General features: G+C 38.5%; 1 protein-coding gene across 1 annotated transcript; it reads left to right on the top strand.

Moving 5' to 3' along the window:
- Window positions 1–767: 767 nt before the first annotated feature.
- On the top strand, window positions 768–2,494 carry LOC122536692 (transcription factor AP-1). The gene has a single exon (XM_043669268.1). It carries the CDS (start codon window positions 1,404–1,406, stop codon window positions 2,217–2,219), a length of 816 nt encoding a protein of 271 aa, XP_043525203.1. The 5' UTR covers window positions 768–1,403; the 3' UTR covers window positions 2,220–2,494.
- The last annotated feature ends 12,055 nt before the right edge of the window (window positions 2,495–14,549 follow it).

The following is a 14,549-nucleotide window of genomic DNA, read 5'->3' as shown; positions in this document are numbered from 1 at the left end:
TTAGGAAAACCGCTCAACAGCGGGCAATTCTGCGCCACATCCACGAGTCTCATGTCCTCCTGATACATTGTGCGAATATTCAGCCAGATACTACTTTTCTGGTCATGAGAAATTACAGCTAGAATTATTTTTCGAAAAACTACTGTATCAGGAAAATCGCTCCGCGGCCGGCAATGCCGTGCTACCTCCTCGAGTCTCATGTTCTCCTGATACATTGAACGAATATTCAGCCAGATATTCTTTCTCGGTCACGAGAAATTACAGCTAGAATTTTTTTTTCGAAAAACCTCTGTATCAGGAAAGTCGCTCTGCGGCGGGCAATGCNAGAACGAAAGGACAGCTGAAAAGCACCTCGAAGAAATCATAAGAAGGAAAGATAAGAAATTGTTGAAAAAAAAAAAAAAAAAAAAAAAGAAAAGATGTATGTTACTGTAACAGCACGCACAGCAAATCCTCTTGAGGGATACATAAGTGCGATATTTTTGCTGTTCAATAGCGCTTGCATTATTTATGCAACATCATGGAGCTATTATCGGTCCTCGAAAATAACACGAATTTCTGTGGGTAAAAGTCGTGTCTTTGACGCGCGTACCGGCGTTCAAACTCTCCCTCCAATAATACGCGACTGCGCATGCACCAGCCATTTCTTAGTAGCGCCGATTGACCAACCAATGGTGAACGGCAAATGACCTCAGAAGCCACCAATGGCTGCGTGTTCAGATGACGACCGAGCTATTTTTAGTACACGTGAGTCACGGGATATAAGGCTGTACATTTAGTTGGGTGTTCACAAGTTGTCGAGACATCGTGCCGTGCAGCGGACTGACGCTCGCATTCGGTGTACTATTGCCTTAGAGATGCACACGCGCAGAACATCACGTTCATCGGATTGCGTGTCGTGAGTCACTGTTGTGTTGACAGTTGAACGAAATCGGTCCTCGTGTCGCTGGTTGATCACTGAGGCCTGAGACAGGTCAGGACAGGTACGAAGCTCGTACGTGTGTGTGACGCGTTAGATACCGCACGAAGCACCACTCACCTTTTGCGTCTCAACTTCGACTTGATATCGCGGCTCGTTGAAACACGTCGCGTGGTTATGTAACGTCGGGCGAAAACCAACCAACCAGACGGGAATGCTCGGACAGAAAACGTATGCGTCAGCGACGCGTGTTGGTGAGTAAAAAACAGTCAAGTGGTCGGATAGACAGAAAGGACCGATCGATCATCGAACGCGACCGATCGCTCTTTTCCAAGCGTCGGTGGAAATCTTTACACGTGTGTTGAACGACGGAGTCGGCGATACGCTCGACTTCGTTTCGTACGTGCAGTATCGCGCGTAGCTCGTTCAACAGAGTTGCGGACTTTCGATTGACACGTAGTCCAGAGCCCTTTATCTGGCATCGATGGTGCGAAGTTCGACGATGGAGCAAACGTTCTACGAGGACACGAGCGTCTACGTCGCCGTGAATCGCGAGAACAACGTGGGTCAGTTGAAGCGTAATCTCACGCTCGACTTGAATGGATGCCAGCGACAGGGGCCCCAGGCGAAGAGGCCGCGGCTCGGACCTCTGCCGCCCGCGTTGAACAACGTAACGCCGATATTAAGCTCGCCGGACTTGAACATGCTGAAGCTGGGCTCGCCGGAATTGGAGAAGCTGATTATCGCCCAGCAGGATAGCTTGGTAACGAATTTGCCGACGCCTACGCAGATTCTCTTCCCAAAAGCGGTCACCGAGGCCCAAGAGTTGTACGCCCGAGGTTTCGTCGACGCTCTGAACGAGCTACATCATTCGGACAGCTCGCAGGAGCCTGGCAGTCTTCATGGTGCTACATACACGACCTTGGAACCGCCGAACAGCGTGCAGAGCACGGAATCGTCGGTGAGTCAACAAGGTTTGGTTCAGATCAAGGACGAGCCTCAAACTGTGCCGAGCGTGTCGAGTTCACCGCCGATGTCGCCTATTGACATGGAGAATCAAGAAAGGATCAAACTGGAGAGGAAACGTCAGAGGAACCGTGTGGCCGCGTCTAAGTGCCGCAGACGCAAGCTCGAGCGCATCTCCAGGCTGGAGGACAAGGTTAAGCTGTTGAAGGGCGAGAACACCGAGTTGAGCGCGGTGGTGCACAGGCTGAAGGAGCACGTGTGCCGGTTGAAGGAGCAGGTGATGGACCACGTGCACTCTGGTTGCCAGATCATGGCAGTCTCGGGTCAGTTCTGAGCCAACCTTATCGGACGGGACTCACCGGCATGTATTGTTTCGTCTGACAGTAGCTTCGACTACCTTTGCAAACGCGGCGATATTGTCCTCATTTGTTGGAGCCAGGAGCTTCTGCCACGGGACACCGATGTCGTCGCCGATACTCGTTCACGTTGGATTACGTCGTTTACAATTTCTCGTTTGCTTCGTTGTTTTCGGGAAAAGGGGACACGGTGATGATCGTGCGCGACGGCGTGCGTGAATGGAACTGAGCAAAAAAAAGAGAAAAGGAAGAGGAAGAAGGGAGTGCCTTGACGTGCCGGATGTAAAATAGAGACGCTGTTTTTTTTTCTTTTTTCTTTTTTTGAAGCGAGACAAGAAGAATAGGAAGATGGTAACCATTCGTATACGCGCGTCTCTCTTTGTGCCTGTGTGTGCGTGCGTGCGTGCGTGCGTGCGTGCGTGCGTGCGTGTGTGCCTGCCTGCTTCGAGGAACGCGTCACGTGCATGTGTGCGAGGAGGAGAGACGGAAGAAGGAGAGAGACAGACAGTTTTGAGCAGTATACGTCGATAAGAAGGAGAAGTGAGGAATGAGAAGGGAAGGAAAATAATGGAGAAAAAGGAGAGTGGGTGGGACTTGGCAGAGAGGAGTGAGAACTTGCGGCGCGGCCATTTTGGAGAACCGCGAGTACTGGCGGGAGATTCGAATCTCCCAGCTGTTCTTTTTAAACTGATTTTTCCTGATCGTATTACGCGCGTTCGCTCGGGGGAAAAATCGACGATGACGATCGATCGAGCACCTCTCGAGATTCTCTGTTGCCTTTTCCCGGACGCTCGATCGTCGTCTTTTATACTCTTTTTCAACCACTTCCTAACGATCGAATTTTCCCCCTGCTGGAGGGTAATAATACACCTTTGCATTCTTTGTAATCGACTCACGGAACATTTTTCTCCAGTAAAGATTTTATCGTTACCGCAAAAAAATCTTCCGAAGAACTCGACGTTTTTCATTGTTACTTCCTTGTCTTGAGAGTTTCCCCCCTTGTTTTGTCGAGAATCTAGGAAATTCTTCGTTTGGCCCGGGATTTCGTTGCAATCGGCGTGATCGCGAATTTTATCGTTTCGCATTAACGGGAACTGAAAGTTCGTCCGATCTTTGGCGCAGGAATAACGATACTTCGCTTTGCCACTCCTTCGAACGATGAATCGAAACTGCGCGATTCGTTTGAGGAGTTCATAGAGTATGTACATGAAAAACCGCCATTCACACACGTATTCCCGCCTATTCAGAGTGAACACAATCGTGAAAACAAAGAGCAAGTAGGCTAAGAGTGCTCGTGTCCTTTGGGAGAGACAACACGTGTCGAACGCGCTCAGTTAGAGCCTCGTTTCCATTAGGCAACTGTAAACTACGGTCAAGTCGTTCGATCGGGAACAGACGAACGTATTATCTTCGTTCGAGCAATTAGAAATCCGCTTCAACGTCGGCTAACGCTACATTTACGCAGCCGAATTTTGAGGAATCTCGAGCTCGACCGACTCGATCGTTCAGCCAAACACAAATGCCGAATCTAAACGAGGCTTGAAAAAACAAAAAGAGAAAAGGACAAGTGCTTTCTCAAATGTAAATGTTAATCGAAGTTTCTGGTGCGTGTTATACAGGAACCGACGAATCTTTCGTCGTTCGAAGGTGCTGTAGAGAAATTTATGACGTAGATACTACGTCAAGTTTGACTTTCCTTTTCTTCGTTCTCAAGTTAAACGTGAGCTTGCGGGAGTTCTTCATTCTTGCAATCGATCATATGGTTCCTACGTCACTTTGTGACGAGGGACCGACTATGGTTTCGTTACAGAGCGCCTGGAACCAATTGTTGACACCGCACTGTTCAACATTGGGACTGTAGCGGCCTATAAGTCCCTCGAGTACTAGTTTCGAACAGTGATTCGTACAAGCCGCAAGTGGCTGTGCGCCTGGCGTCTAGCGATCTTCTATGTTAAGCAGAGTGCGAAATACCGCTGGATGAAACCGTCCAGCCTAGCGAGTAGTTATAACAAGCGTCTGGGGTAAGGATCGCTGCCATCAGCCCCACTGATGAGTCTAGGCAGCGACTCTGAGACGAAACGCACAACCTTTTCCTCATCCTTGCACGTACCATCAACGTACCTCCTTCGCCCTTCAGGACCACCAAACACTCTCTAAACAGATTTCAGATTATTTTCAAAATTGTTAACATCAAAAGAATACAAATTATCACTACTTTTTCAAAGATTGGTAGTCGCATTTGTTGGTGATCTTCGTTTCAGTCACGTCTCGTTTGTTTTTTCAGCGAAAAATCTGCTCGAATTTTCTTTCTCTTCGGTGCAGTCGCGTCCTTGATTACTCTCCGTGAAAAGAAGCTCTGATTCTTTCCCTCTGTTTTCACTTGTGTTTTGCGTAACTTTTAAGCCGGAAACTACGTATTCCCGGTTTCACAGACAATTAACACTTTCGTCCTTTCATTCACGCACGCAAATATTTCAACGACTTTTTTCCCAGTTTTGATAGAACGCAACGATATATATCGAGTGTCGAACAGAATCAGGATATACACCGTGGAAATGACGAAAGTGTTAATCCCCGCGTCCGTGGAATCCTCGTTTCGTCATATGTGCATCTAGTCTTTTGTCCAGTATGCCCTCGTAGGTTACGCATGCTGCGTGATACTCGCAGATCCGTATGAAAACACGAACAACAGACACATGCAACACCAACGCGTACGTCGTAGGTTTTTCGATTGTGTTACCACGCGCGACGACGACGACTTGCATTTAGAAGGAACGCGTTTAACGGGAGAGAAATGTCTCCGTTTTCGTTTGCTGTACGCGAAACGGATATTGAAAATACGGACTCGCCCCTCTTTTTTTTTTTTTCTTTTTGTCTCTTTCGAATCGCAGAAGCAAGTGGTAACAAAATCGTACGGCATTACCGTTTTGTGCCATTACGCAAGGAATTGCTGCAGAGAAGTTTTCTCTCGCGGAGTGTCGCAACACACTTTTCACCATACGAATGGGTAGCAAGGATAACTCACGATTGAGGATCTACGACGTGTGCTCTAATATTAAAATAAATTCTAGGGGAGAAACTAGTAAAAATAAAGGGAAGCTTTCTTTTTTTGAACTCGGAGAAACGGATTAATAGTTGAACGTTTCCTTTCTACGAAGCCGAATTATCAATCTTTCTTTAACAAAGTTCTTCCGTATAATTTATTTTGGTGTTAGGAGTAAGAACAAAAATCGTACGTTGATCCGTTCTTCATTTCAACGACTCTATTTTGTTAAGCTTTTCGGTCGTTACTGCTCGTATTTGAAAGTTTGGAAAGTTTCGAAAATTCCACGACAGATACGGACCTCCAAACGTTTGGAGATTCCATTTTTTTTTTTTTTTTTTTCTTTATTCATCGAAGACGCGGATCGTTCAGTGCAATTTTTCGATTTGTTTCGCGATGAAACGAAGACGGAACGACGTAGAATAATTGAAGTTGAAGAGACGTGTTGCGATCCTCCGTCTTTGCGAGCTCGTTTAATTGCGATAGGTTTAATCGTAGTAGTGTAAAGGAACGATTCGAGCCGTTTGGGAGATTACAGTTCGATGATAGAACGGAAATTTATCCGATATTTTTAGATACGCGTACATATTGTAATAATTCGATTGCGGATTCTTATGCACTTTGAAAAAAAAAAAAAAAAACGTTTACGAACACGAAGGATCAAAGAGATGGAACCTAGATAGAAATTTATATTGTCATTGTGCTACGTATTATGACAAAATAGATGTTTTAGGTATTTTATATATTTTTATATATCGTACAAGCAATGCATTCTATGTATTTTTGCATCTTCTAATTTTCCATGAATGCATAAAAATCCGCATTTATTATTACCAATGATATATACATATATACATGGGGTAGAATTGGTACAGTCGGTTCAAACGAAGGGAAGGAATATTCGTCATTCATTGTAGATAACCATTTCTCTTTCTTAATTTCAATGTTGCCACTAGCTGGCCATTTTTCTAAATCTTTTCATCCCTCTCTCGAATCGATGGAAGATAAATTCTGGAAGAGGTTGTGCAAATGTTTACTCATTTCCGCACTTTTCTTCCTCTCCTTTGACGCGTGACTTTCGGCACAATTTTGTTTCTTTCTGACATATATTGTTACATATATATATATATTTTTTTATTTATTTCAGGCGTGGTGCTCTATTTTCTCTTCGCTTCGAAATATCGTTCGTTTCTCCCCCCCCTTTTCGTTCTTTTCTTTTTCCTTTTTCTTAATCTCTTAAGGGTCATCTTCATCATCTTTACGTTTGCCAATGTGCATAATTTCTTACACACACACACAGAGATAGAAGTTCTTTTTCGAGCAATGACGTTTCACACAAATTTATCTATGTTTATATAAAATAATAGCGCAGTTAGATACAGTTTCTCAAAATTCAGTGAACCTTCAAGAGGTTGACTCATTTCGCGAGAGATCAACGTTTCTCTAAAAATTGTCCTTCAAAGATATATATATATATATATATATATATATATATATATATATATCCATGCAGTAGGACTTGCACGACCGATCCATCTATTTGCAAGGTGTTGATTTAAAAATTGCCTTTAGCCACCCGGCTAAAATGCGGCAGGAATAATCGATAAATTTTTAATTGGACCTTTTTTCCTTGATGGGAAACCAACAGGCATACGAAGTACGTTGATTTTTTTGAGCACGCGTTTACACGAAATATTGGAGGAAGTTCCAGTCGATATTATTAGACTTCGTATGCGGTTTATGCATGGTGGAAATATACTCCGCCTGTATAGCATACGCCCTGTATGTATATATAAAAAGAAAAAAAAAAAAAAACGTGAGGAGGTAACGATGAAGTTGTCAGGAACTCTTTCGTTTCTAGCTTCTTCCTTTTTTCTACGAGGTCTTTTGTGATAGAATCACGAGGAAGTAGAAAGAAATTAGTCGGCCATCACCACTCACGGGCTTACGGCGTGCCTTTTTCTCAATGTAATTGGAAAAATTGAAAAGGAAAAAAAAACAAAGGAGAGGACATTAAATTAGCGATTAAATTGTTAGGGATTCTTCGACGCGATATTTTGATTCTTCCATCCTACGTACAATCTGTACGTGCTCTGCTATTCTGTGCAGCAAGTGCATGTAAATCCAAAAGTCTCATTTCTCGGTAATGCGAGACGAAGTAAATCGTAACAAAATGTCAGCGATCATTTTCTGCACGAAACGTGTAACGAGACTCGAGCTTTCGAAAATTTGCTGTTAAACTCGCGCTAGTTTCACGGAGAAAAAGAAACTGACATTTCTTTCTTGATGAGAAGACGGACACCATGTGAAATTAGACGGGGAATTATGTGATACGCAGAGACGATCTGATGACGAATACTGAACAGATACTGACGAAAATGATATAGTACATGATATTTTTCTTATTAGAAATTTTTGATCCACTTTAGCTTGGCTAGATAATTAACCAATTAATCGATTAGTCGACGGAACGTTTTTGTAAAGTTGAGGGACAAAAAGGGAAGAAGGGGAGAAGAACGAGGCGACATACGCTGGGATGATGTGTCAGGTTCTTTTCGAATTTAGAAATAGGCCGAGCGGAGAAATAAAGCGTTGGCACGAAGGAGAGAAAAACGTATGAAAGTAAGGATGAAACAACCACAATGTGATTTAGTATGTAAGCGAGAATAACCCCGTTAAAGAGGAAGTGTGTGTATGTATACATATAAAGACGATTTATATGTATATGTATGTATATATATATATATATATAAATAAATAAATAAATAAATGAATATAGTAGAGTATGGTGACGACAACGTGATGACGAAAAAGCACCGCATATATATATATATATATAGAGTTATGTATAACCCTATACACGAGAGTAAAATATTGCTACCTTAAAATGTAATAATAATTATTATATATATATATATATAAAGATTATATATATATACATATATATGTATAAATATATAGTCACGTATATATGTTTATACATATATCGATATGCATATGTATATGTTATATATATATTGTCTACCGATCGAGAAAGCGAAGAAATCTTTTTTTACAAATAATTTTATTTTTGAATGAAATACAATGAAAAAGAATAAAATTTCACTATATTAAAACAAAAAAAAAAAAAAAAAAAAAAAAAAACAAAACGTAACGTGTTTTCTTTCTCCGGAAGCCGCTCTTCCTCGCCCTCACTTCCCTCCGATTCGAATCGATTCTCGCAAATTGACATTTTCGTAATTTTCTTAACCCAATTTATTCCTTTTTCTTTTCTATTGTTAATGGAATTGAACATATTCCGAGGACGCTCGAATCATTAGAAACCAACGTTTCGTTTAGCAATTCCTTTTTCCCCAATCACTTTACATTGTTGAACCTTTCTTAATGTTTTGATTACGAAACGAAATCTACGAGAATCTTACGAATCTTAAAATCTTTACCATTATTCTATTATTTTACTTTTGTTCTATTATTTTACTATTATTACTATATTTACTATTATTTCTCTCTAACCAGAGTCTATTTTTTTTTATGTAGCGTACAACGGCGATTACGATGATTTATAAAATTTAAAGACACAATTGCGTACTTTTAATATTATGATGTTAATGAAATATTTTATTTATAAAATAAACTATTAATATGTTATTTTTAATAAAATATCAAATTACTGCTTGGTACGTTAATCTTACAAATACGAGGTAAAAAGGGACGTTTATAGATTTACGTTTTATAGATAAAGATTATCGTATCGAACAGCGACGAATTCTCGTCGATACGAAAGATTCGAATGTCTTGTTCGGTTCGCAGGACGAACTTTTCGAAAAGTGAAACCGGAATTCCAACCGGGATCCCCATCGTCCGCCGCGTTAATTATCGCAATTGGCTAATTGGCTCAATTGAGAAAGTTCTCGGTACGAATTAAGATCGTGAATTTCTGCAGCCTAATCGATTCGAGCGGAAGTATAAATTCTCGCTTCCAATAAAACTGCGTTATCAGGCTGAAAAAAAAAAAAATAAAGAAACGTTGGCGTTGGTTCTCTCGTTGCACATTGAACGTATATTAAAAGTCTAATTAAACCCTGTATTAAAAAGTCTTACATTTATATTAATATAAGTTGAATTTAATTTCATTGATCGAAGATAAATTTTATCGTACCATCATGCGAGTGGCTACAATTTGTATTGCGTTACAAAAATTCAAGTTATTTTATTTTATCTTGCATCTCGCATCTTTCGCCGATTAGATTAAATCGAAAATTCCAAAAATAAAAGGACACGAAGCGTAAATTTTTATGGCTTCGAATATTCAAGTTGGAATTATAATTTATTTTATAGTAGAATTGTATTCAAGTCAGAATTATAATTTATTTTATATTAGAATTATATTCAAGTCAGAATTATAATTTATTTTATATTAAAATTATATTCAAGTTAGAATTATATTCAAGTCAGAATTATAATTTATTTTATATTAGAATCATATTCAAGTCAGTAATTATAATTTATTTTATATTAAAATCATATTCAAGTCAGTAATNTATAATTTATTTTATATTAGAATCATATTCAAGTCAGTAATTATAATTTATTTTATATTAGAATCATATTCAAGTCAGTAATTATAATTTATTTTATATTAGAATCATATTCAAGTTAGAATTATAATTTATTTTATTAACTTGGTGATGGTCGGGACAAGTCGGGTTCCCGAAAATTTCGAGATTCCCGAAGGAATCGGGTTTCCCGAAAATTTCAAAACCTCGGCTACCGTTTCTCGAACTACTCTACAATACTGTATAGCAGCCTACAATATATGTAAATACACAGTTCAATATCTTCTGCCAGTAAAGTTATTGGAAACACGGATTCTAAGAATCGTGTGACCTGATGTAAACGAACGATGTGACTGGGACATTATGTACGCTGTTGAGCAGTATCGCTGAGAAATTCGGGACGTTCAGACGTATATTTCTCTGTGAATTTCATAAAGATTAGAAATCTTTCAAAAAAAATGTCGAGTGATAGTGAGAGTAAAGTTGTGGTAGCAGGAAACAGCGCGAAAGATGTCGTGCAAAGGAAGAAGGTAAAGAGTAGCTCTGTTTGGGAACATTTTTGGGGAAAAAAAAAAAATGATACAAAGGCGGAACGCCTTTAATTTAAAACTAAGTATGCATATGCTACTGGTTTATTACGCCATTTGAAGCATATGCATCCAAACATTAGTATGTGTAGACTAGAAAGGAAACTGAATCGATATAAAATTTGTCGCATGTACAAAATGATACGCGAGAGATTGTTAAACCAAAAGATATAAAACAGAAGGTGATTCTAGATTTGGCTTTAACGAATTATTTAAACTTGTTCCCAATGTTTTCCCAAACAAATTCCAACTCTTTCGAGAATCTCGAAATTTTCGGGGCCATTCTCGCACACCTCTATTATCATGTTAGCGTTAGAGCTACCAGAGTAATGAAAATGATATTTATAACATTTTTTTCATTGACGCTCGAATGCTTTTTTTGTATAAATAGAAGCTCGTACTTTTCACTCTGGATGTTATGAACTTTCTCCTATTTGAATTTTTCCAATGCAGATGTTTCATATTTTCACCATCGGTAGCTCTAGCGTCTAAATTGAAAATATCTGATGAAAAATAGACTGTAACTTGTAACGTCACAAGTTGAGAAAATTTTTAATTAATTGGAAATATTCCTGGAATATTGTATTCCTCGTTTCATACATGCATAGATATATAACATCGTCGATATACTTGTGAATCTGAAGATTCCGGAGTAGATAATCTCGAAGGCATCGTGGTAAACTTTCACTCTGCGTTTTATATTTTAATTGGATGAAAATCAGCTGCTCCGTTATTAACAGACGTAAACGGGCGTTTATGATGCTCGCGATAAACGAGCATTGTGCGAATGCGAGACGTGGGCGGAATTGGATGTAATTGAATTCGAGTCGAGGGAGTGTTGGATTTTTGAAAAATGTACCAAGTCGCGTCAAAGATCAACAAATATCCTCTCTCTTAAATTTCAATAAATTCTCGTTTTCAAATTCGACGAGATCTCAGAACGATAATCGAATTGGTTAATTATTCATAGAATTGTGTAGGATGTCGGACAAATGTGTTTAAATAGTTTGGATAATAATTTTACAAGCAATGGAAATTGACTTATTCGAAGTTTAATGTCCTTTTATGATTTTCCAACATTTATAGACTTTTCCTTTGTTTCTCTCGTTTCTAACGTTTTGTTTCAATCGTACTTCAACTTATTTAAACTAAATCTATTCTCCGAAAAACTGAAATTCAGCGAAACTATTGTAGAAACGACAGTAACTCGAGGTTCTTGCCATTTGAAAATTGCGATGAAGGAATTTTTCAATTCAACCGAATTCAATCATAATAGCTTACAGCTATATCCGTCACGATGAATGTTGTATCATTACGTGGTGTCCGATTTTCAAAATCGTTGAACATCGTCGAGCGCTCTATCGCGATAAATTCCACTTCCCCGTACGAATTTTGCAATATGAATCAGGCGCTTTTTACCGCGATTTTTTCGTGATAGTATTTCGACATGGAGGTTTCATCATACCTCGACTCGGTTGCCTCGATCACGGCCCGTAATTGCTTTTCCTACACATTCTATCCTCTACTCTTCTTTCGCGGAACCTTGCGTTATCCAGATTCGAACGGCTTTGTTTCGCGCGCTGGACGTCCTCGACGTGTAAAAATAACTTGATAGTTTAATGTAAACGTCACGATACATCGTACACGAGAATCCGAATTGCTTCTGCTCCACGGCGAGAGGTATTCCTTCATTTTTACTTGAAAATAATTGCCACTGAAATATCGACTGTTTTTTTTTTTTTTTTTTTTTTTTTTTTTCTTCTAGACTCGTGACTTAATGGAACTCGCAGCCTTGTATTCTTTTCTTTCCTTTTTTTGTACATAATTCAATTTAATACACGTGGCACATTTGATACAATATTTAGCTTACACAGGTTAATTGCAAAACGTTTTGGAAATTAAATTTGTCGTTATGAACATTTTAATCGGCGGTGATTAATAATTTATGCAATCGAATAACCGTGGTACTGGTTATAATATTAATATAAATATTAACATAAATAAAGTGTGTTAATATTGATGTAATATTATTACTGGCTATTGTCCAACACATTAAATTAAGGAATTAAATTGTGAGAAACAAAACAAGTAATTGTTCATCAGTTTTTGAATAGTTCTTTGTCTAACTGTTGAAATATAATTAAAACTGAAAGATAGATAATTAAGAAGCTGGCTTGAAGGTCTGATCTGTTCTAAATCTAAAACAAGAGTTATTTCGAATATTTCATATATTTCATGTTACGAGCATTAATCAATTAACATATTTATAATATTTAATACCACGTGCGTTCTGGGAATGTTCGCGTCTTGCAAATTTTCCATGAACTCGCAGTTCATAGCAGGAGACGCTACAATTAGTTCCCGAATTAATTATTAATGCCCGCTGACGTAATTAATAACCCGTTGAAAAACAACCTCGCGTTGTCGATTAAAAATCAATTCTTAACGTTTATCCTCGGACGAATCGTTCGTCTCGTTAGGCCTCCGTGGTGCAACGTAGCTGGCAAATAAACGTTTAGAATATGAAAAACGATTCGGTGCGGCTGTCCGTGGCTCATGAATAATTCACGGCAATCGGTCTTGCATTCGTATCTTTCGCTGGCGGTTTCTTGCCTTGATTGAAGTTAAATTCGCATCTAGCTGGAACTGTGCGCCGCGCGCACGCCTTCGTTTTATTTACGTTTCTTTATTTCGCGTTTCTTTATACCAGAATGTTCCAATTTTAGAGTCGAGTCGGTCATGCTGGAGAACGGTTGTAATTTTGTAATTGGAGAATAGTTGTAATATTTTTTTTTTTTTTTGTAAATTTCGCTCACGAGCGTTTTTTAAATGAAATAAAATCATCGGACGCGTAACGTGCGTTTGTGATTTTTTTCCCTTTTTATAAATTTCGTTCACGAGCGTTTTGTAAGTGAAATAAAATCATCGGGCTCGTATCCTTCAGCTCAACCCAAACTTCTTTTTTTTTATTTCCAGTTATTCACGTGCTTCAGACGCCATTGAAATGAAACCAATCTAATGAGGCTCGATTATTCTAGATTAAACACACGTGTTATAACGTTGCAACCTAACTAATATTATCAGTTGATAATGCTGTCGATTAGCAAGTCCAGATACAACAATTATCGATAATTAAGAGCTCTATTGATCTGAAATTGTTAGTAATAAATAGGAATTGCAAAGAAGGAAAAATACTTGATAGATTTACAAAAATGTTGATCCATCAAGATACATATCAAACATCAACAACGGTTTCGACAAAACGAATTTCTATTTAAATCCTCCTTTTACTTTGGAATTTTTTGAAAAAAAACTTCTAGAATTATTTCGCATAAGACTTTTCATCATAAATTACACACGTATCTTGAGTATTGTTACAACCAATTAAGCTTTATTGTCCGTGAAATTTTAAGAGTTTTGATGCCGGAGCTGCAAGAGATCTTGACGATAAAGAAATTACAGTTCCGAGCCGTTCGTTTCTTTGTTTCTCATGGTTTATTTATTGCACTTCGGGAAAAAGGGTTAATAGTTTTTAAAGTGGTATGTTGCAATAGAAAGACGCGTTATCGATATTATATCGGAGCGTTATCTTCGTGAAACATGCCTGTATCGGTTGCGGCTTATCAATCAGAAGAAAGGCAAACAGCCGTGTTGATCCTTTCAGTCTGTAACGTCAATAAGCGAATTTAATAAACACTCCTTACGTTTAATCTATAGATTTGCACGAGTAATCCGAATTACTTTTATTGCAGTGGAAATGAAACGATAGGAAATTTCATGGATATGAAAGAACGAAATACGAAATATATATAAATTGTACAGAAAAAAAAAAAAATAATAATTAATCTTTCATAAGTATAGCACTATGGGATAATCGAAAGATGGAAAATCTATTTCCTTCGATAATTTTTCGAGAAGTATAGTTGTTGGAAATCGTATGTTGAATTTCAATGGTCTTCGATAAGAATACATATCGCATGCTATGTATAGATAAAATAATAAAAACTATCGCAATGAAGAATGTAACGGGTGATTGTGATAAAAATATACTTACTCTGATATCAATTTATATTAATCTGTAAAGGATATTAATTTATAATAAATATAAATATAATTTATATT

Source organism: Frieseomelitta varia, unplaced genomic scaffold (genome assembly GCF_011392965.1).
Source record: "Frieseomelitta varia isolate USP_RPSP 00005682 unplaced genomic scaffold, Fvar_1.2 scaffold_157, whole genome shotgun sequence".
NCBI classification, from domain to species: Eukaryota; Metazoa; Arthropoda; class Insecta; order Hymenoptera; family Apidae; genus Frieseomelitta; species Frieseomelitta varia.
The sequence above is the reverse complement of the archived record's forward strand: the minus strand, read 5'-3'. Positions and strand labels throughout refer to the sequence as shown.